The sequence below is a fragment of the Oncorhynchus mykiss genome, chromosome 13, assembly GCF_057628025.1.
Source record: "Oncorhynchus mykiss isolate SJ-2025 chromosome 13, ASM5762802v1, whole genome shotgun sequence".
Lineage (NCBI taxonomy): Eukaryota > Metazoa > Chordata > Actinopteri > Salmoniformes > Salmonidae > Oncorhynchus > Oncorhynchus mykiss.
Window position 1 is genome coordinate 79,362,108 of NC_143034.1, and position 22,967 is coordinate 79,385,074.

Sequence of the window (22,967 nt, forward strand, 5' to 3'; positions counted from 1 at the left end):
TTGGACTCAGTTTAGGTCAGTTGGACTCAGTCAGTTGGACTCAGTTTAGGTCAGTTGGACTCAGTCAGTTGGACTCAGTTTAGGTCAGTTGGACTCAGTCAGTTGGACTCAGTTTAGGACAGTTGTTATAATAACATAATGTATGCTATTTTTCCAAAGCGACTTATGTGTGTATACATTTCTCATACCTCAGCAGAAATCGAACCCACAATATATATATGTTTTAAATCCATGTTTTGTTTTTATTTTATTGAATATTAAAACAGACAATCTACTTCCTGCCACTCAGCATCTACATTACATCCAGTCTAACAGACTCCCATCCAGAGAGACCCACAGGAGCAGCCCGGGTCAAGCACCCCGCCCAAGAGCACATTGACAGATCTCCCACCAAGTTGAATCGGGGATTCTAATTAGAGACCTCTCAACCACCGGCCCAAGCTCCCAACCGCCAGGCCACCAAACCATCCAAGGTCCCCGCACAGTTCCCCCCTGAGAGCTGCCCCTCAACCCACAGTCTTTAGTGTTAAAAGCTCCATGCTCTGCCAGCTGAGCCATACAGGACCACTGTTGGACTCCGTTGGACTCAGGTGGACTCAGTTGTAGTCAGTTGGACTCAGTTGTAGTTAGTTGTAGTCAGTTGGACTCAGTTGTAGTCAGTTGGACTCAGTTGTAGTCAGTTGGACTCAGTCAGTTGGACTCAGTCAGTTGGACTCAGTTTAGGACAGTTGGACTCAGTTTAGGACAGTTGGACTCAGTCAGTTGGACTCAGTCAGGTGGACTCAGTTTAGGACAGTTGGACTCAGTCAATTGGACTCAGTCAGTTGGATTCAGTCAGTTGGACTCAGTTTAGGTCAGTTGGACTCAGTCAGTTGGACTCAGTTTAGGTCAGTTGGACTCAGTCAGTTGGACTCAGTTTAGGTCAGTTGGACTCAGTTTAGGACAGTTGGACTCAGTCAGTTGGACTCAGTTTAGGTCAGTTGGACTCAGTCAGTTGGACTCAGTTTAGGTCAGTTGGACTCAGTTTAGGACAGTTGGACTCAGTCGGTTGGACTCAGTTTAGGACAGTTGGACTCAGTCGGTTGGACTCAGTCAGTTGGATTCAATCAGTTGGACTCAGTTTAGGTCAGTTGGACTCAGTCAGTTGGACTCAGTTTAGGTCAGTTGGACTCAGTCAGTTGGACTCAGTTTAGGACAGTTGGACTCAGTCGGTTGGACTCAGTTTAGGACAGTTGGACTCAGTCGGTTGGACTCAGTCAGTTGGATTCAATCAGTTGGACTCAGTTTAGGTCAGTTGGACTCAGTCAGTTGGACTCAGTTTAGGTCAGTTGGACTCAGTCAGTTGGACTCAGTTTAGGTCAGTTGGACTCAGTCAGTTGGACTCAGTTTAGGACAGTTGTTATAATAACATAATGTATGCTATTTTTCCAAAGCGACTTATGTGTGTATACATTTCTCATACCTCAGCAGAAATCGAACCCACAATATATATATGTTTTAAATCCATGTTTTGTTTTTATTTTATTGAATATTAAAACAGACAATCTACTTCCTGCCACTCAGCATCTACATTACATCCAGTCTAACAGACTCCCATCCAGAGAGACCCACAGGAGCAGCCCGGGTCAAGCACCCCGCCCAAGAGCACATTGACAGATCTCCCACCAAGTTGAATCGGGGATTCTAATTAGAGACCTCTCAACCACCGGCCCAAGCTCCCAACCGCCAGGCCACCAAACCATCCAAGGTCCCCGCACAGTTCCCCCCTGAGAGCTGCCCCTCAACCCACAGTCTTTAGTGTTAAAAGCTCCATGCTCTGCCAGCTGAGCCATACAGGACCACTGTTGGACTCCGTTGGACTCAGGTGGACTCAGTTGTAGTCAGTTGGACTCAGTTGTAGTTAGTTGTAGTCAGTTGGACTCAGTTGTAGTCAGTTGGACTCAGTTGTAGTCAGTTGGACTCAGTTGTAGTCAGTTGGACTCAGTTGTAGTTAGTTGTAGTCAGTTGTAGTCAGTAGGACTCAGTCAGTAAGACTTGGTTGTAGTCAGTTGGATTCATTTGTAGTCAGTAGGACTCAGTCAGTAAGACTTGGTTGTAGTCAGTAGGACTCATTTGTAGTCAGTAGGACTCAGTCAGTAAGACTTGGTTGTAGTCAGTAGGACTCAGTCAGTAAGACTTGGTTGTAGTCAGTTGGACTCAGTTGTAGTCAGTAGGACTCAGTCAGTAAGACTTGGTTGTAGTCAGTTGGACTCAGTTGTAGTCAGTAGGACTCAGTCAGTAAGACTTGGTTGTAGTCAGTAAGACTCAGTCAGTAAGACTTGGTTGTCATCAGTAGGACTCAGTCAGTAAGACTTGGTTTTAGTTAGTAGGACTCAGTCAGATGGACTCAGTCAGTTGATATAATAACATAATGTCAGTCAGTTGATATAATAACATAATGTTAGTCAGTTGATATAATAACATAATGTCAGTCAGTTGATATAATAACATAATGTCAGTCAGTTGATATAATAACATAATGTCAGTCAGTTGATATAATAACATAATGTCAGTCAGTTGATATAATAACATAATGTCAGTCAGTTGATATAATAACATAATGTTAGTTCAGTCAGATGGACTCAGTCAGATGGACTCAACATAATTTATGCTGTTTATCCAAAGCGACTTACAGTGATGTGTGTATACATTTCTCATACAGTGACCTCAGCAGAAATCGAACCCACAATATATATATATATATATATGTTTTAAATCCATGTTTTGTTTTTATTTGATTGAATATTAAAACAGACAATCTACTTCCTGCCGCTCAGCATCTACATTACATCCAGTCTAACAGACTCCCATCCAGAGAGACCCACAGGAGCAGCCCGGGTCAAGCACCCCACCCAAGAGCACATTGACAGATCTCCCACCAAGTTGAATCGGGGATTCTAATTAGCGACCTCTCAACCACTGGCCCAAAGCTCCCAACCGCCAGGCCACCAAACCATCCAAGGTCCCCCCCACAGTTCCCCCCTGAGAGCTGCCCCTCAACCCACAGTCTTTAGTGTTGAAAGCTCCATGCTCTGCCAGCTGAGCCATACAGGACCACTGTTGGACTCTGTTGGACTCAGTTGTAGTCATTTGGACTCAGTTGGACTCAGTTGTAGTCAGTTGTAGTCAGTTGGACTCAGTTGTAGTCAGTTGGACTCAGTTGTAGTTAGTTGTAGTCAGTTGAACTCAGTTGTAGTCAGTTGGACTCAGTTGTAGTTAGTTGGACTCATTTGCAGTCAGTTGGACTCAGTTGGACTCAGTTGTAGTCAGTTGTAGTCAGTTGGACTCAGTTGAAGTCAGTTGGACTCAGTTGAAGTCAGTTGAAGTCAGTTGGACTTGGTCAGTTGGATTCATTTGTAGTCAGTAGGACTCAGTTGTAGTCAGTAGGACTCAGTCAGTAAGACTTGGTTATAGTCAGTTGGACTTGGTTGTAGTCAGTAGGACTCAGTCAGTAAGACTTGGTTGTAGTTAGTTGGATTCATTTGTAGTCAGTAGGACTCAGTTGTAGTCAGTAGGACTCAGTCAGTAAGACTTGGTTATAGTCAGTTGGACTCATTTGTAGTCAGTAGGACTCAGTCAGTAAGACTTGGTTGTAGTCAGTAGGACTCAGTCAGTAAGACTTGGTTGTAGTCAGTAGGACTCATTTGTAGTCAGTAGGACTCATTTTGTAGCCAGTAGGACTCATTTGTAGTCAGTAGGACTCAGTCAGTAAGACTTGGTTGTCGACAGTTGGACTCAGTTGTAGTCAGTGTCAGCTGTAGGTTGTTTTAGTAATGTTCCACTGTTGATCCTCTTCTACTTCCTCATATTGTGTCGTGTCATGAGGCTTGAGCCATGATGTTTATTGGACAGGATAGAGATACAGAAATAGGAAGTAGATCAGAGTCTGACCGCTCCAGCACCCCAGGGGCTGTTCTGTTTTTTTAAAGGACTGAGTCAAATAACCATTTTCACTTATTCTGTGTACCGACTTGAGTTAGTGGATACTTCCTCAAGGGAAACCATTGAAATCAGATACCGGGTGATTCATAGAGGTAATATAGTCATTGTTTATCTTCATGGTATGGACATTATCAGTATGGTGATGTCATGTTATTTAAATTTGTTTTTTTAAGTGGTTGCCATGGAGACTGAGAGAGAAAGAAAGGCAGCTTCTTCGACCCTGGTTGTCATGGAGACGCTGTAAATAACAGACACTCGGGAGAGAACACACACACACACATCTATCCTCCACGGGTAGTTGACCCCATCTAGACAGGTGGAAGGCATTATGTCATCCTGTAGTGTGTGTGTGTGTGTGTGTGTGTGTGTGTGTGTGTGCGTGCACGTGTGTGTTTTCAGAGCTGCTCTGTTCTAGATAATTAACCATACAAACAACTCTGTATCCCACCACAAGCTGTTAAACATGATAACCCCTTACAGTACTCTGTTCACTGTAAGTAACCTGTAGTAACAACAGGGTGATCAAATGAAGATCCTACACCTGTAGCAACAACAGGGAGATCAAATGAAGATCCTACATCTGTAACCTGTAGTAACAACAGGGTGATCAAATGTAGATCCTACATCTGTAACCTGTAGTAACAACAGGGTGATCAAATGCAGATCCTACATCTGTAACCTGTAGCAACAACAGGGTGATCAAATGAAGATCCTACATCTGTAACCTGTAGTAACAACAGGGAGATCAAATGAAGATCCTACATCTGTAACCTGTAGCAACAACAGGGTGATCAAATGAAGATCCTACATCTGTAACCTGTAGCAACAACAGGGAGATCAAATGAAGATCCTACATCTGTAACCTGTAGCAACAACAGTGAGATCAAATGAAGATCCTACATCTGTAACCTGTAGCAACAACAGGGAGATCAAATTAAGATCCTACATCTGTAACCTGTAATAACAACAGGGAGATCAAATGAAGATCCTACATCTGTAGCAACAACAGGGAGATCAAATGAAGATCCTACATCTGTAACCTGTAGTAACAACAGGGTGATCAAATGAAGATCCTACATCTGTAACCTGTAGTAACAACAGGGTGATCAAATGAAGATCCTATATCTGTAACCTGTAGTAACAACAGGGTGATCAAATGAAGATCCTACACCTGTAACCTGTAGCAACAACAGGGAGATCAAATGAAGATCCTACATCTGTAGCAACAACAGGGTGATCAAATGAAGATCCTACATCTGTAGCAACAACAGGGAGATCAAATGAAGCTCCTACATCTGTAGCAACAACAGGGAGATCAAATGAAGATCCTAGAGAGAGAGAAAGAGAGAGAGCGAGAGAGAGAGAAAGACAGAGAGAGTGTGAGAGAGAGAGAGATGGACATTGAGAGAAAGAGAGTGAGAGAGAGAGAGAGAGAGAGAGAGAGAGATGGACAGAGAGTGAGAGAGCGAGAGAGAGAGAGAGATGGACAGAGAGAGAAAGACAGAGAGAGAGTGAGAGAGAGAGAGATGCAGGGTCTCTGATTGTGTTGATACCCTGTGTTCCCATGCAGGTTTGATGGCGGATAAGGAGGAGAAGCCTGTGGGAGAGGAGGACGACGAGACAGACCTGAACTACACTCCACCAGCCCAGAAGAGCCTGCAGGAGATACAGGAACTAGACAAGGATGATGAGAGTCTCAGGAAATACAAACAGACTCTACTAGGAGCTGGACCAGTGGTGGCAGGTCAGTGTGTTACTGTGGTCAGTGTGTTACTGTGGTCAGTGTGTGTTACTGTGTATTACTGTGGTCAGTGTGTGTTACTGTGGTCAGTGTGTTACTGTGGTCAGTGTGTTACTGTGGTCAGTGTGTGTTACTGTGTTCAGTGTGTGTTACTGTGGTCAGTGTGTGTTACTGTGGTCAGTGTGTGTTACTGTGTTCAGTGTGTGTTACTGTGGTCAGTGTGTTACTGTGGTCAGTGTGTTACTGTGGTCAGTGTGTTACTGTGTTACTGTGGTCAGTGTGTTACTGTGGTCAGTGTGTTACTGTGGTCAGTGTGTTACTGTGTTACTGTGGTCAGTGTGTGTTACTGTGTTACTGTGGTCAGTGTGTTACTGTGGTCAGTGTGTTACTGTGTTACTGTGGTCAGTGTGTGTTACTGTGTTACTGTGGTCAGTGTGTTACTGTGGTCAGTGTGTTACTGTGTTACTGTGGTCAGTGTGTGTTACTGTGTTACTGTGGTCAGTGTGTGTTACTGTGGTCAGTGTGTGTTACTGTGGTCAGTGTGTGTTACTGTGGTCAGTGTGTTACTGTGGTCAGTGTGGTCAGTGTGTTACTGTGGTCAGTGTGTTACTGTGGTCAGTGTCTTACTGTGGTCAGTGTGTTACTGTGGCCAGTGTGTTACTGTGGCCAGTGTGTTACTGTGTAAGACACACTGGCCACAGTAAGAGACCACAGTAATGTTGGTACTGGGCCCTGCATCAGAGACCACAGTAATGTTGGTACTGGGCCCTGCATCAAAGACCACAGTAATGTTGGTACTGGGCCCTGCATCAGAGACCACAGTAATGTTGGTACTGGGCCCTGCATCAGAGACCACAGTAATGTTGGTACTGGGCCCTGCATCAGAGACCACAGTAATGTTGGTACTGGGCCCTGCATCAGAGACCACAGTAATGTTGGTACTGGGCCCTGCATCAGAGACCACAGTAATGTTGGTACTGGACCCTGCATTAGAGACCACAGTAATGTTGGTACTGGGCCCTGCATCAGAGACCACAGTAATGTTGGTACTGGGCCCTGCATCAGAGACCACAGTAATGTTGGTACTGGGCCCTGCATCAGAGACCACAGTAATGTCGGTACTGGACCCTGCATCAGAGACCACAGTATCATCCTGGTATCTAGTTGATTCATCCTGGTATCTAGTTGATACATCCTGGTATCTAGTTGATTCATCCTGGTATCTAGTTGATTCATCCTGGTATCTAGTTGATTCATCCTGGTATCTGGTGTTACTGCTGCTTTAATAATAGCTATAACTCAATATTATCAACAAGAACACACACACACACACACACACACACACACACACACACACACACACACACACACACACACACACCCTCTCTGAACCCTCTCTGTGTGTGTTTTTTCAGACCTGACCATTCCCAATGTCCAGGTCACCAGACTGACCCTGATGTGTGACCAAGCACCTGGTCCCATCACCATGGACCTCTCAGGTAAATACCACTCCTTTATCCCTGGTCCCATCACCATGGACCTCTCAGGTAAATACCACTCCTTTATCCCTGGTCCCATCACCATGGACCTCTCAGGTAAATACCACTCCTTTATCCCTGGTCCCATCACCATGGACCTCTCAGGTAAATACCACTCCTTTATCCCTGGTCCCATCACCATGGACCTCTCAGGTAAATAACACTCCTTTATCCCTGGTCCCATCACCATGGACCTCTCAGGTAAATACCACTCCTTTACCCCTGGTCCCATCACCATGGACCTCTCAGGTCAATACCACTCCTTTATCCCTGGTCCCATCACCATGGACCTCTCAGGTAAATACCACTCCTTTATCCCTGGTCCCATCACCATGGACCTCTCAGGTAAATACCACTCCTTTATCCCTGGTCCCATCACCATGGACCTCTCAGGTAAATACCACTCCTTTATCCCTGGTCCCATCACCATGGACCTCTCAGGTAAATACCACTCCTTTATCCCTGGTCCCATCACCATGGACCTCTCAGGTAAATACCACTCCTTTATCCCTGGTCCCATCACCATGGACCTCTCAGGTAAATACCACTCCTTTATCCCTGGTCCCATCACCATGGACCTCTCAGGTAAATACCACTCCTTTATCCCTATCCATCCTTTTCTCTATCATATCTCACCACTATCTCTCTATCCCTCTCCTGCCCTCACTATCTCACCATCCTCCATCCTTCTCCTGCCCTCACTATCTCACCATCCTCCATCCCTCTCCTGCCCTCACTATCTCACCATCCTCCATCCTTCTCCTGCCCTCACTATCTCACCATCCTCCATCCCTCTCCTGCCCTCACTATCTCACCATCCTCCATCCCTCTCCTGCCCTCACTATGTCACCATCCTCCATCCCTCTCCTGTGTAGTGGGATGAGGCTCCAATATGAATGAATTCAGTGTAATGGGATGAGGCTCCAATATGAGTGAATTCAGTGTAGTGGGATGAGGCTCCAATATGAATGAATTCAGTGTAATGGGATGAGGTTCCAATATGAATGAATTCAGTGGTGGGATGAGGCTCCAATATGAATGAATTCAGTGTAGTGGGATGAGGCTCCAATATGAATGAATTCAGTGGTGGGATGAGGCTCCAATATGAATGAATTCAGTGTAGTCGGATGAGGCTCCAATATGAATGAATTCAGTGGTGGGATGAGGCTCCAATATGAATGGATTCAGTGTAGTGGGATGAGGCTCCAATATGAATGAATTCAGTGCAGTGGGATGAGGCTATGTATGGTTTTGCTCCATTGTTATTCTGGGATGGAGAAGAAGACCAGGCGCTGGATCCTGTTCTAGGGGACTGTGTGTGTATCTGTCTCCCTGTCTCTTTGTGTGTGTGTGTGTGTGTGTGTGTGTGTGTGTGTCAGGGGACAGCTCAGCATGATAATGTAGGTTTAACGCCCCATCCTGCAGAGCCATGATGATGTCATCCTCCCACAGAGCAGGGAACTGTGGAGGACCATCCATCTGTGTGTGGTGTCTGGTGTATGATGTGTGGTGTGTGTCTGGTGTGTGTGGTGTCTGGTGTGTGTGGTGTCTGGTGTATGATGTGTCTGGTGTGTGGTGTGTGTCTGGTGTGTGTGGTGTCTGGTGTATGATGTGTCTGGTGTGTGTGTATGTGTGTTTGATAGTGTTTGTGTGTGTGTTCTCATGTGGACGACTAGTGTGGGTGGGTGATTGTGTGGGTGGGTGATTGTAAGGTTGGGTGGGTGGGTGATTGTAAGGGTGGGTGGGTGATTTGTAAGGGTGGGTGGGTGGGTGATTGTAAGGGTGGGTGGGTGATTGTAAGGGTGGGTGGGTGATTGTAAGGGTGGGTGGGTGATTTGTAAGGGTGGGTGGGTGGGTATTGTAAGGGTGGGTCGGTGATTGTAAGGGTGGGTGGGTGGGTGATTTGTAAGGGTGGGTGGGTGGGTGATTTGTAAGGGTGGGTGGGTGGGTATTGTAAGGGTGGGTGGGTGATTGTACGGGTGGGTGTGTGGGTGGGTGTGGAGGGGCTTCCCTTGAATGAGACGATATCTAAGTATACACCACTATCTTCTATTTCACAAAGGACAACCAACACACACACACACACACACACACACACACACACACACACATACAAACAAACTGAGACTGAGACAAATGGGAAAGGTCACCTGGTTGCTAGGTGATAGAACCATCCGAGAGAGAGAGAGAAACAGAGATAGAGGCAGAGAGAGAGAGAGATGCAGAGAGATAGAGAGAGGTACACAGAGATAGAGAGAGAGAGGTACACAGAGCTAGAGGCAGAGAGAGAGAGACCGAGAGAGCAGCGTCTGTGACTGTTCCCTACAACATGTATAAGCTAGCACAGTAGCATAGAGAGACCGAGAGAGCAGCGTCTGTGACTGTTCCCTACAACATGTATAAGCTAGCACAGTAGCATAGAGAGACCGAGAGAGCAGCGTCTGTGACTGTTCCCTACAACATGTATAAGCTAGCACAGTAGCATAGAGAGACCGAGAGAGCAGCGTCTGTGACTGTTCCCTACAACATGTATAAGCTAGCACAGTAGCATAGAGAGACCGAGAGAGCAGCGTCTGTGACTGTTCCCTACAACATGTATAAGCTAGCACAGTAGCATAGAGAGACTGATGATGCCATGTAGATACTTCATAGAGTTGGCTTAACTAACGTTGGACCAGAGCTAGCCCTTCATCATGACATCATTACATTATACAGTACATAATGCCGCCTAGAGTTTGAGAGCGAGACTAGAGCTAGCCCTTCATCATTACATTATACAGTACGTAATGCCCCCTAGAGTTTGAGAGCGAGACCAGAGCTAGCCCTTCATCATTACATTATACAGTACGTAATGCCGCCTAGAGTTTGAGAGAGAGACCAGAGCTAGCCCTTCATCATGACATTATACAGTACGTAATGCCGCCTAGAGTTTGAGAGCGAGACCAGAGCTAGCCCTTCATCATGACATTATACAGTACGTAATGCCGCCTAGAGTTTGAGAGCGAGACCAGAGCTAGCCCTTCATCATTACATTATACAGTACGTAATGCCGCCTAGAGTTTGAGAGCGAGACCAGAGCTAGCCCTTCATGATTACATTATACAGTACGTAATGCCGCCTAGAGTTTGAGAGCGAGACCAGAGCTAGCCCTTCATCATTACATTATACAGTACGTAATGCCGCCTAGAGTTTGAGAGCGAGACCAGAGCTAGCCCTTCATCATGACATTATACAGTACGTAATGCCGCCTAGAGTTTGAGAGCGAGACCAGAGCTAGCCCTTCATCATTACATTATACAGTACGTAATGCCGCCTAGAGTTTAAGAGCGAGACCAGAGCTAGCCCTTCATCATTACATTATACAGTACGTAATGCCGCCTCGAGTTTGAGAGCGAGACCAGAGCTAGCCCTTCATCATTACATTATACAGTACGTAATGCCGCCTCGAGTTTGAGAGCGAGACCAGAGCTAGCCCTTCATCATTACATTATACAGTACGTAATGCCGCCTCGAGTTTGAGAGCGAGACCAGAGCTAGCCCTTCATCATTACATTATACAGTACGTAATGCCGCCTAGAGTTTGAGAGCGAGACCAGAGCTAGCCCTTCATCATTACATTATACAGTACGTAATGCCGCCTCGAGTTTGAGAGCGAGACCAGAGCTAGCCCTTCATCATTACATTATACAGTACGTAATGCCGCCTAGAGTTTGAGAGCGAGACCAGAGCTAGCCCTTCATCATTACATTATACAGTACGTAATGCCGCCTAGAGTTTGAGAGCGAGACCAGAGCTAGCCCTTCATCATGACATTATACAGTACGTAATGCCGCCTAGAGTTTGAGAGCGAGACCAGAGCTAGCCCTTCATCATTACATTATACAGTACGTAATGCCGCCTAGAGTTTGAGAGCGAGACCAGAGCTAGCCCTTCATCATGACATTATACAGTACGTAATGCCGCCTAGAGTTTGAGAGCGAGACCAGAGCTAGCCCTTCATCATTACATTATACAGTACGTAATGCCGCCTAGAGTTTGAGAGCGAGACCAGAGCTAGCTAACAAGCTTGTGAGCAGAGCGGCACCAACATTTTAATTAAAACACGTTTTTGTAGTTTAAAAAAAACAAATGTGTAATGTGACAACGATAGTTTTCTTAATTAGCATTGAACAAGTTAATCCTAATTCTTCTCTAATTAAAAATCTCTCCTTAATTTCTGAATCACGCTTGTAACGTCAGTAGTTACAGTAGACTAAGCTTCAGGAGGGCAGAGGGACGGGGAGGGGCAGCTAGCCTACACAGAAGATGTTCAGCTGGAATGCAGGCAGACACTGGAATACCTTTCTGAGTGACAGAGGGTTTGAAAAAATGTACGGAACTTCAAATAATTAACTGTTATTAACTGTTTCCCATGCTTTTAAAATAAATGTTTCTGTTCCGGAACGGTAGAGTTAAATTTTGTTCTCGGTTCTGGTTCTGTTCCTCAATTTTTTTTTCTTTGTTTTTCAGTTCCGTTCACTGAAACGGTTCCAACCCCTGATTCTTACATCCTGTAGGTATTTTTCTTGTCCAAGTCGGATATGGCAGTGTGAAGTGCAACGGCGATTACGTGTTCCGTGGATCTGTTGGGGCGGTATGTGAGTTGTAGTGTGTCTAGGTTGTCAGGGGAAGGTGGAGGTGGAGGTGATCCTTAACTAGCCTCTCAAAGCACTTCATGATGACAGAAGAGAGTGCTGCGGGGCGATAGTCATTTAGTTCAGTTACCTTAGCTTACTTGGGTACAGGAACAATGGTGGACATCTTGAAGCATCGATTGAAAGGCCTTTGATGCCTCTTGTACATGACAGTACACCATAAAATAGAAAGTGTAACTTTCCTGAAGAATTGTGTGCTTTGCTTCAAGTCAAATTTTATTTGTCACGTGTCGATTACAACAGGTGTCGTAGGCCTTACCGTGAAATGCTTACTTACAAGCCCTTAACCAACATGTGGAGTTTAAAAAAAAGTAAGTAACAAAAAATATTTCGTAAAATAATTAATAAAAAAATACAATAACAAAACTAATATAATTAAAAGTAACACAATAAAATAACAATAATATATATATATCAGGAATCAAGGTAAGACCCAGATGTAGACCGTGTCGAAGTAACAATATTTATTACAGCAACAGGGGCAAAGGTACAGGACGGCAGGCAGGCTCAGGGTAAGGTACAGGATGGCAGGCTCAGGGTCAGGTACAGGGCGGCAGGCAGGCTCAGGGTAAGGTACAGGACGGCAGGGTCAGGTACAGGACGGCAGGCAGGCTCAGGGTAAGGTACAGGACGGCAGGCTCAGGGTAAGGTACAGGACGGCAGGCTCAGGGTCAGGTACAGGACGGCAGGCTCAGGGTAAGGTACAGGACGGCAGGCTCAGGGTCAGGTACAGGACGGCAGGCAGGCTCAGGGTAAGGTACAGGACGGCAGGCTCAGGGTAAGGTACAGGACGGCAGGCTCAGGGTCAGGTACAGGATGGCAGGCTCAGGGTAAGGTACAGGACGGCAGGCTCAGGTTCATGGTACAGAACGGCAGGCAGGCCCAGGGTAAGGTACAGGACGGCAGGCTCAGGGTAAGGTACAGGACGGCAGGCTCAGGGTAAGGTACAGGACGGCAGGCTCAGGGTCAGGTACAGGACGGCAGGCTCAGGGTAAGGTACAAGATGGCAGGCAGGCTCAGGGTAAGGTACAGGACGGCAGGCAGGCTCAGGGTAAGGTACAGGACGGCAGGCAGGCTCAGGATAAGGTACAGGACGGCAGGCAGGTTCAGGGTAAGGTACAGGACGGCAGGCAGGGTCAGGTACAGGACGGCAGGCTCAGGGTAAAGTACAGGACGGCAGGCAGGCTCAGGTTAAGGTACAGGACGGCAGGCAGGCTCAGGGTAAGGTACAGGATGGCAGGCAGTCTCAGGGTAAGGTACAGGATGGCAGGCAGGCTCAGGGTAAGGTACAGGATGGCAGGCAGGCTCAGGGTAAGGTACAGGACGGCAGGCAGGCTCAGGGGCAGGCAGAGTGGTCAAACAAGACGAAATGGCAACAGACAAACAGAGAACACAGGTATAAATACACCGGGGATAATGGGGAAGATAGGCGACACCTGGAGGGGGGTGGAGACAATTACAAGACAGGTGAAACAGATCAGGGTGTGACAATAGATAATAAACAGGGATGTTCACATCAGCAAACCGCTCGCCCACACGACGGAGCTACCACCATGCTCCTCCTTCATCTTTACAAGTAGAGAGAGGGGGTGGGAGCTACCACCATGCTCCTCATTACAAGTAGAGAGAGGGGGGTTGGAGCTACCACCATGCTCCTCATTACTAGTAGAGAGAGGGGGGGTGGAGCTACCACCATGCTCCTCATTACTAGTAGAGAGAGGGGGGTGGAGCTACCACCATGCTCCTCCTTACTAGTAGAGAGAGGGGGGTGGAGCTACCACCATGCTCCTCCTTCATCTTTACTAGTAGAGAGAGGGGAGTGGAGCTACCACCATGCTCCTCCTTCATCTTTACTAGTAGACAGAGGGGGGTGGAGCTACCACCATGCTCCTCCTTCATCTTTACTAGTAGAGAGAGGGGGGTGGAGCTACCACCATTCTCCTCCTTCATCTTTACTAGTAGAGAGAGGGGGTGGAGCTACCACCATGCTCCTCCTTAATCTTTACTAGTAGAGAGAGGGGGTGGAGCTACCATCATGCTCCTCCTTCATCTTTACTAGTAGACAGAGGGGGGGTGGAGCTACCACCATGCTCCTCCTTCATCTTTACTAGTAGAGAGAGGGGGTGGAGCTACCATCATGCTCCTCCTTCATCTTTACTAGTAGACAGAGGGGGGGTGGAGCTACCACCATGCTCCTCCTTCATCTTTACTAGTAGAGAGAGGGGGTGGAGCTACCTCCGTCCCTCCTCTACGCTGTTCCCTCCTCCATTCTCTCTACAACCTATTCTATATAGTGTCAAAGGATTTTCTGATGGAAATGAGAGAGAGGGAAACTAAGGGGTAGGGATGGAGAGGGAGGGTGAGAGAGACAGAGAGGGTGAGAGAGACAGAGAGGGTGAGAGAGAGAGAGAGAGAGGGAAACTAAGGGGTAGGGATGGAGAGAGAGGGAGGTTGAGAGAGAGAGAGGGAAACTAAGGGGTAGGGATGGAGAGGGAGGGTGAGGGTGAGAGAGAGAGAGAGACAGAGAGGGTGAGAGAGAGGGAGGGAGGTTGAGAGAAACAGGGTGAGAGAGAGCGAGAGACAGAGAGGGAAAAGAGATGCCTGATATACCCGCGTGTGATGTGCTGGTTCTCTCTGTCTGGGAGAGAGGGAAAGAGGGAGAGAGGGAAAGAGGGAGGGAGGGAGAGAGGGAAAGAGGGAGAGAGGGAGGCTGAGCGAGAGGGAGGGTGAGCGAGAGAAACACTCTCCAGGGAACCAATGTCTGATCCTGTCTTCAGAGAGGGAGGAAGGGAGAGAGTGTAATGGTTGTCTGATGTGACTTTGATGTTAACTGGTAATACCAGGAGTTACTGTTAAACTAGGTCTAGGGAGGGGGCAGGGCTGTGTGTGTGTGTGTGTGTGTGTGTGTGTGTGTGTGTGTGTGTGTGTGTGTGTGTGTGTGTGTGTGTGTGTGTGTGTGTGTGTGTGTGTGTGTGTGTGTGTGTGTGTGTGTGTGTGTGTGTGTGTCCACCACAACACATCAGTGCTGTCCTTTCCCTTTCATCTCTACTGCTTCCTCCGTTCCTCTGTTCTCTACATCTCTCTCCATGTATCTATCCTCTCCTTCCGTCTGTTCTCTACATCTCTCTCCATGTATCTATCCTCTCCTTCCGTCTGTTCTCTACATCTCTCTCCATGTATCTATCCTCTCCTTCCCTCTGTTCTCTACATCTCTCTCCATGTATCTATCCTCTCCTTCCGTCTGTTCTCTACATCTCTCTCCATGTATCTATCCTCTCCTTCCCTCTGTTCTCTACATCTCTCTCCATGTATCTATCCTCTCCTTCCCTCTGTTCTCTACATCTCTCTCCATGTATCTATCCTCTCCTTCCCTCTGTTCTCTACATCTCTCTCCATGTATCTATCCTCTCCTTCCGTCTGTTCTCTACATCTCTCTCCATGTATCTATCCTCTCCTTCCGTCTGTTCTCTACATCTCTCTCCAGGTATCTATCCTCTCCTTCCGTCTGTTCTCTACATCTCTCTCCTTTTATCTCTACTGCCTCCTTCTTCCCTCTGTTCTCTACATCTCTCTCCTTTTATCTCTACTGCCTCCTTCTTCCCTCTGTTCTCTACATCTCTCTCCTTTTATCTCTACTGCCTCCTTCTTCCCTCTGTTCTCTACATCTCTCTCCATGTATCTCTCCTCTTCTTCCCCCTTCCCCTGTCCTCCTCCTCCTCCTCTTCTTCCTCCTTCCCCTGTCCTCCTCCTCCTCCTCTTCATCCCCCTCCTCCCGTGTATCCCTCCATGATAAGGCTTTTACAGCAGGGTAAAGTGTATCCCTCCATGATAAGGCTTTTACAGCAGGGTAAAGTGTAGAGTTTAAATGTATTAAACACCCATTATCTGTGATCAGAGGGTTCTAGAGTGGGTTCTGGTCAAATGTAGTGCCTATGTAGGGAATAGGGTGCCATTTGGCCCTGGTGAAAAGTAGTGCACTATGTAGGGAATAGGGTGCCATTGGGCCCTGGTCTAAAGTAGTGCACTATGTAGGGAATAGGGTACCATAGGGCCCTGGTCTAAAGTAGTGCACTATATAGGGAATAGTGTGCCATTTGGGACTTATATTTAATCTATAAACCCCAGACACAGAGAACAGTCAGAGACCAGACACAGAGAACAGTCAGAGACCAGGCACAGAGAACAGTCAGAGACACAGAGAACAGTCAGAGACACAGAGAACAGTCAGAGACACAGAGAACAGTCAGAGACACAGAGAACAGTCAGAGACCAGACACAGAGAACAGAGACCAGACACAGAGAACAGTCAGAGACCAGACACAGAGAACAGTCAGAGACCAGACACAGAGAACAGTCAGAGACACAGAGAACAGTCAGAGACCAGGCACAGAGAACAGTCAGAGACCAGGCACAGAGAACAGTCAGAGACACAGAGAACAGTCAGAGACCAGACACAGAGAACAGTCAGAGACCAGACACAGAGAACAGTCAGACACAGAGAACAGTCAGAGACCAGACACAGAGAACAGTCAGAGACCAGACACAGAGAACAGTCAGAGACCAGACACTGAGAACAGTCAGACACAGAGAACAGTCAGAGACCAGACACAGAGAACAGTCAGAGACCAGACACAGAGAACAGTCAGAGACCAGACACTGAGAACAGTCAGAGACCAGACACAGAGAACAGTCAGAGACACAGAGAACAGTCAGAGACCAGACACAGAGAACATATGGATATCATCAGCAGTTTGGTTGTTGTGTTTGAATATTGAAGTGATAACCTCATCTGTTGACCTCACGTTGTCATGGTGTTGACCTGCAGGTGACCCGGAGGCTCTGAAGAAGAAGAGTTTCACCATGAAGGAAGGAGTGGACTACAGAGTGAAGATACACTTTAAGGTGAGAACATCTGTCACGACTCAGCATTTGACCTAGATGCAGATACAGGAGTCGGATGGTTCGGGTCTCAGAATATTTATTATAACATAGGGACAGTTTAAATGGCAGGTCGAGGGCAGGCAGAGGTTCGTAAGTCCAAGACAGAGTCAATCAGGGACAGAACGGCAGGCAGAGGTTCGTAAGTCCAAGACAGAGTCAATCAGGGCCAGAACGGCAGGCAGAGGTTCGTAAGTCCAAGACAGAGTCAATCAGGGACAGAACGGCAGGCAGAGGTTCGTAAGTCCAAGACAGAGTCAATCAGGGCCAGAACGGCAGGCAGAGGTTCGTAAGTCCAAGACAGAGTCAATCAGGGACAGAACGGCAGGCAGAGGTTCGTAAGTCCAAGACAGAGTCAATCAGGGACAGAACGGCAGGCAGGCTCAGGGCCAGAACGGCAGGCAGGCTCAGGGCCGGGACAGGCAGAAAGGTTGGAACCGGGAAGACTAGAAAACTAGAACTTGAACAGGAGAAACAGGAAACACGCTGATAAGACCTGACAAAACAAGACGAACTGGCAACAGACAACCAGAAAACCAGGTATAAATACACTGGGGATAATGGAGTGAAATAGGAGACACCTGGTGGGTTGGGGGGATAAGCACAAGACTGGTGAAACAGATCAGGGATCAATCTCCTCTTCACCTTTCTGTTCTGCTGTTTGGTTCTGTTCTGCTCTGTTTGGTTCTGTTCTTCTCTGCTCTGTTTGGTTCTGTTCTTCTCTGCTCTGTTTGGTTCTGTTCTTCTCTGCTCTGTTTGGTTCTGTTCTTCTCTGCTCTGTTTGGTTCTGTTATGTTCTGCTCTCTTCTCTTCTCTTTTTATTTTTTATTTATTTCACCTTTATTTAACCAGGTAGGCTAGTTGAGAACACCTTTATTTAACCAGGTAGGCCAGTTGAGAACACCTTTATTTAACCAGGTAGGCCAGTTGAGAGCACCTTTATTTAACCAGGTAGGCCAGTTGAGAACAAGTTCTCATTTACAACTGCGACTTGGTCAAGATAAAGCATAGCAGTGTGACATAAACGAGGAGGCAAAATAATTACAATTTAGCAAATGAACACTGGAGTGATAGATGTGCAGATGATGATGTGCAAGTAGAAATACTGGGATGCAAAAGAGGAAGTAGATAAATAACAATATGGGGATGAGGTAGTTGGGTGTGCTATTTACAGATGGGCTGTGTACAGGTGCAGTGATCGGTAAGCTGCTCTGACAGCTTATGCGTAAAGTTAGAGAGGGAGATATAAGTCTCCAGCTTCAGTGATTTTTGCAATTCCTTCCAGTCATTGGCAGCAGAGACCTGGAAGGAAAGGCACCAAAGGAGGTGTTGACTTTGGGGATGACCAGTGGGGCTTTGGTGACCAAACGGATGGCACTGTGATAGACTACACCCAGTTTGCTGAGTAGGGTGTTGGAGGCTATTTTGTAAATGACATCGTCGAAGTCAAGGATCGATAGGATAGTCAGTTTTACGAGGGTATGAGGAGACGCATACAAAGCTCTCCCTCGCCCTCCATTTGGCAAACTTGACCATAATTCTATCCTTCTGATTCCTGCTTACAATCAAAAATTGAAGCAGGAAGCAGCAGTGACTAGATCAATAAAAAAGTGGTCAGATGAAGCAGTTGCTAAGCTACTGGACTGTTATGCTATCACAGACTGGAATATGTTCCAGGATTCCTCTGATGGCATTGAGAAGTACACCACATCAGACATTGGCTTCATCAATAAGTGCATCGATGACGTCGTCCCCACAGTGACCGTATGTACATACCCCAACCAGAAGCCATGGATTACAGGCAACATCCGCACTGAGTTAAAGGCGAAAGCTCGTGCTTTCAAGAAGCAGGACTAACCCGGAAGCTATGGATTACAGGCAACATCCGCACTGAGTTAAAGGCGAAAGCTGGCGCTTTCAAGAAGCAGGACTAACCCGGAAGCTATGGATTACAGGCAACATCCGCACTGAGTTAAAGGCGAAAGCTGGCGCTTTCAAGAAGCAGGACTAACCCGGAAGCTATGGATTACAGGCAACATCCGCACTGAGTTAAAGGCGAAAGCTGGCGCTTTCAAGAAGCAGGACTAACCCGGAAGCTATGGATTACAGGCAACATCCGCACTGAGTTAAAGGCGAAAGCTGGCGCTTTCAAGAAGCAGGACTAACCCGGAAGCTATGGATTACAGGCAACATCCGCACTGAGTTAAAGGCGAAAGCTGGCGCTTTCAAGAAGCAGGACTAACCCGGAAGCTATGGATTACAGGCAACATCCACACTGAGTTAAAGGCGAAAGCTGGCGCTTTCAAGAAGCAGGACTAACCCGGAAGCTATGGATTACAGGCAACATCCGCACTGAGTTAAAGGCGAAAGCTGGCGCTTTCAAGAAGCAGGACTAACCCGGAAGCTATGGATTACAGGCAACATCCGCACTGAGTTAAAGGCGAAAGCTGGCGCTTTCAAGAAGCAGGACTAACCCGGAAGCTATGGATTACAGGCAACATCCGCACTGAGTTAAAGGCGAAAGCTGGCGCTTTCAAGAAGCAGGACTAACCCGGAAGCTATGGATTACAGGCAACATCCGCACTGAGTTAAAGGCGAAAGCTGGCGCTTTCAAGAAGCAGGACTAACCCGGAAGCTATGGATTACAGGCAACATCCGCACTGAGTTAAAGGCGAAAGCTGGCGCTTTCAAGAAGCAGGACTAACCCGGAAGCTATGGATTACAGGCAACATCCGCACTGAGTTAAAGGCGAAAGCTGGCGCTTTCAAGAAGCAGGACTCTAACCCGGAAGCTATGGATTACAGGCAACATCCGCACTGAGTTAAAGGCGGAAAGCTGGCGCTTTCAAGAAGCAGGACTCTAACCCGGAAGTTTATAATATATCCCACAAAGCCCTCTGACGAACCATCAAACAGGCAACGCTTCAATACAGGACTGAGATCGAGTCGTACTACACCGGTTCTGACGCTCGTCGGATGTGGCAGAGCCTGCAAACCATTACAGACTACAAAGGGGAAGCACAGCTGAGAACTGCCCAGTGACACGAGCCTACCTACCAGATGAGCTAAACTACTTCTATGCTCGCTTCGAGGCAAATAACACTGAAAAATATGCATGAGAGCACCAGCTGTTCTGGAAGACTGTGTGATCAAGCTCTCCTCAGCCGATGTGAGGTAAGACCTTTAAACAGGTCAACATTCGCAAGGCCGCAGGGCCAGACGGATTACCAGGACGTGTACTGCGAGCATGTGCTGACCAACTGGCAGGTGTCTTCACTGACATTTTCAACTTGTCCCTGACTTAGTCTGTAATACCAACATGTTTTAAGCAGACCACCATAGTCCCTGTTCCCAAGAACACTAAGGTAACCTGCCTAAATGACTACCGACCCGTAGCACTCACATCTGCAGCCATGGAGTGCTTTAAAAGGCTGGTCATGGCTCACATCAACACCATTATCCCAGAAACCCTAGACCCACTCCACTTTGCATACCCGCCCTAACAGATCTACAGATGATGCAATCTCTATTGCACTCCACACTGCCCTTTCCCACCTGGACAAAAGGAACACCAATGAAAATGCTATTCATTGACTACAGCTCAGTGTTCAACACCATAGTGCCCCCAAAGCTCATCAATAAGCTAAGGACCCTTGGACTAAACACCTCCCTTTGCAACTGGATCCTGGACTTCCTGACGGGCCACCCCCAGGTGATGAGGGTAGGTAACAACACATCTGCCATGCTGATCCTCACCACAGGGGCCCCTCAGGGGTGTGTGCTCAGTCCCCTAATGTACTCCCTGTTCACTCATGACTGCACAGCCAGGCACGACTCCAATACATCATCAAGTTTTCCGATGGCAAAACAGTGGTAGGCCTGATCACCGACAACGACGAGACAGCCTAAAAGGGAGGTCAGAGACCTGGCCGTGTGGTGCCAGGACAACAACCTCTTCCTCAATGTGATCAAGACAAAGGAGATGATTGTGGACTACAGGACAACGAGGACCGAGCACGCCCCCATTCTCATCGATGGGGCTGTAGTGGAGCAAGTCAAGAGCTTCAAGTTCCTTGGTGTCCACGTCACCAGCAAACTAACATAGTCCAAGCATGCCAAGACAGTCCTGAAGAGGGCACGACAAAACCTATTCCCCCTCAAGAGACTGAAAAAAATTGGCATGGGTCCTCAGATCCTCAAAAGGTTCTACACCTGCACCATCGAGAGCATCCTAACTGTTTGTATCACCGCCTGGTATGGAATTCTGCTCGGCCTCCGACCGCAAGGCACTACAGAGGGTAGTGCGAACGGCCCAGTACATCACTTGGGTCAAGCTTCCTGCCATCCAGGACCTCTATACCAGGCGGTGTCAGGCTACGGCATGTCTGCTCGTCTATAAAGGTACAAAAGGGCTTTTTAAATGCCAACAGGAAACCTTCTCTGGAGATGGTTTAGAAGCACCATTGAACAGGCAGCGGGACTGACTTCCATCACTAGGCCACCAAAACAACTGTTAGGGATTTTTTGCCTCAAATGGCACCCTATTCCATATATAGTGCACTACTTTAGACCAGGGCCTATAGGGCTAAGGGCACTACTTTAGACCAGGGCCTATAGGCCTGAGGGCACTACTTTAGACCAGGACCTATAGGACTAAGGGCACTACTTTAGACCAGGGCCTATAGGGTTAAGGGCACTACTTTAGACCACTACTTTAGACCGGGACCTATAGGGCTGAGGGCGCTACTTTAGACCAGGGTCTATAGGACTAAGGGCACTACTTTAGACCAGGACCTATAGGGCTGAGGGCACTACTTTAGACCGGGACCTATAGGACTAAGGGCACTACTTTAGACCAGGACCTATAGGACTAAGGGCACTACTTTAGACCAGGACCTATAGGGCTGAGGGCACTACTTTAGACCAGGACCTATAGGGCTGAGGGCACTACTTCAGACCAGGGCCTATAGGACTAAGAGCACTACTTTAGACCCGGGTCTATAGGACTAAGGGCACTACTTTAGACCAGGACCTATAGGGCTGAGGGCGCTACTTTAGACCAGGGCCTATAGGACTAAGGGCACTACTTTAGACCAGGGTCTATAGGGCTAAGGGCCCTGGTCAAACATTGTGCACTGAATAGGGAGTAGGGTGTCATGTAAAGTTGCCTCTTGATGAGACTTCATATACGATAACTCTCCTCTCCTTTCCTTTCCTTTCCCTCCTCTCCTCTCCTCTCCTCTCCTCTCCTCTCCTCTCCCCTCCTCCAATCTCTCCTCTCCTCTCCCCTCCTCCAATCTCTCCTCTCCTCTCATCTCCTCTCCTCCAATCTCTCCTCTCCCCTCCTCTAATCTCTCCTCTCCTCCAATCTCTCCTCTCCCCTCCTCTAATCTCTCCCCTCCTCCAATCTCTCCTCTCCCCTCCTCTAATCTCTCCCCTCCTCCAATCTCTCCTCTCCCCTCCTCTCCTCTCCTCTCCCCTCCTCCAATCTCTCCTCTCCTCTCCTCTCCTCTCCTCTCCTCTCCTCTCCTCTCCTCTCCTCTCCTCTCCTCTCCTCTCCTCTCCTCTCCTCTCCAATCTCCTCTCCTCTCCTCTCCTCTCCTCTCCTCTCCTCTTCTCTCCCCTCCTCCTCTCATCTCCTCCATATAAGTTCATACTGTGTTTAAATGCATTTCAGATTTCCAGTCCCAATGAATTTACTTTGTTTATTTATTGCTCCTGATAACTCCCCTCCCCTCCCCTCCCTTCCCCTCCGTTCCTCCTCTCCTCTCCCCTTCCCTCCCCTCCCCTCCTCTCCTCTCCAGGTTAACAGGGATATTGTGTCTGGGCTGAAGTACGTCCATCTGACCTACAGGAAAGGAATCAGAGGTAAGGAGGACCCCATTTTGTGCCGAGCTGTGGATACGCTGTGCTGTTTAGGCCCGTAGATCGTGTCAGTTTCTGATACATACACCTAAACCCTGGCTAGCAAGGGTGCAACTGAGCTGCCATTTTATGTGTTGTCATCGACACAAGACATCACAGTTTCCACACGTACACCTAATTCCGGGTTAACAGCGATGCAACTGAGCCGCCA

General features: G+C 47.6%; 1 protein-coding gene across 2 annotated transcripts in view; it reads left to right on the top strand.

Moving 5' to 3' along the window:
* arhgdig (Rho GDP dissociation inhibitor gamma) overlaps positions 1-22,967 on the top strand; it is a 49,725-nt gene that overhangs the window by 21,111 nt on the left and 5,647 nt on the right. For both annotated transcript variants that reach the window (XM_090197899.1, XM_090197898.1), the window contains exons 2-5: positions 5,552-5,725; positions 7,138-7,221; positions 16,780-16,856; positions 22,696-22,759. In XM_090197899.1, coding sequence (XP_090054025.1) covers positions 5,557-5,725; positions 7,138-7,221; positions 16,780-16,856; positions 22,696-22,759 — 394 coding nt within the window. In that variant the 5' untranslated portion in view covers positions 5,552-5,556. The remainder of the gene's footprint in view (positions 1-5,551; positions 5,726-7,137; positions 7,222-16,779; positions 16,857-22,695; positions 22,760-22,967) is intronic.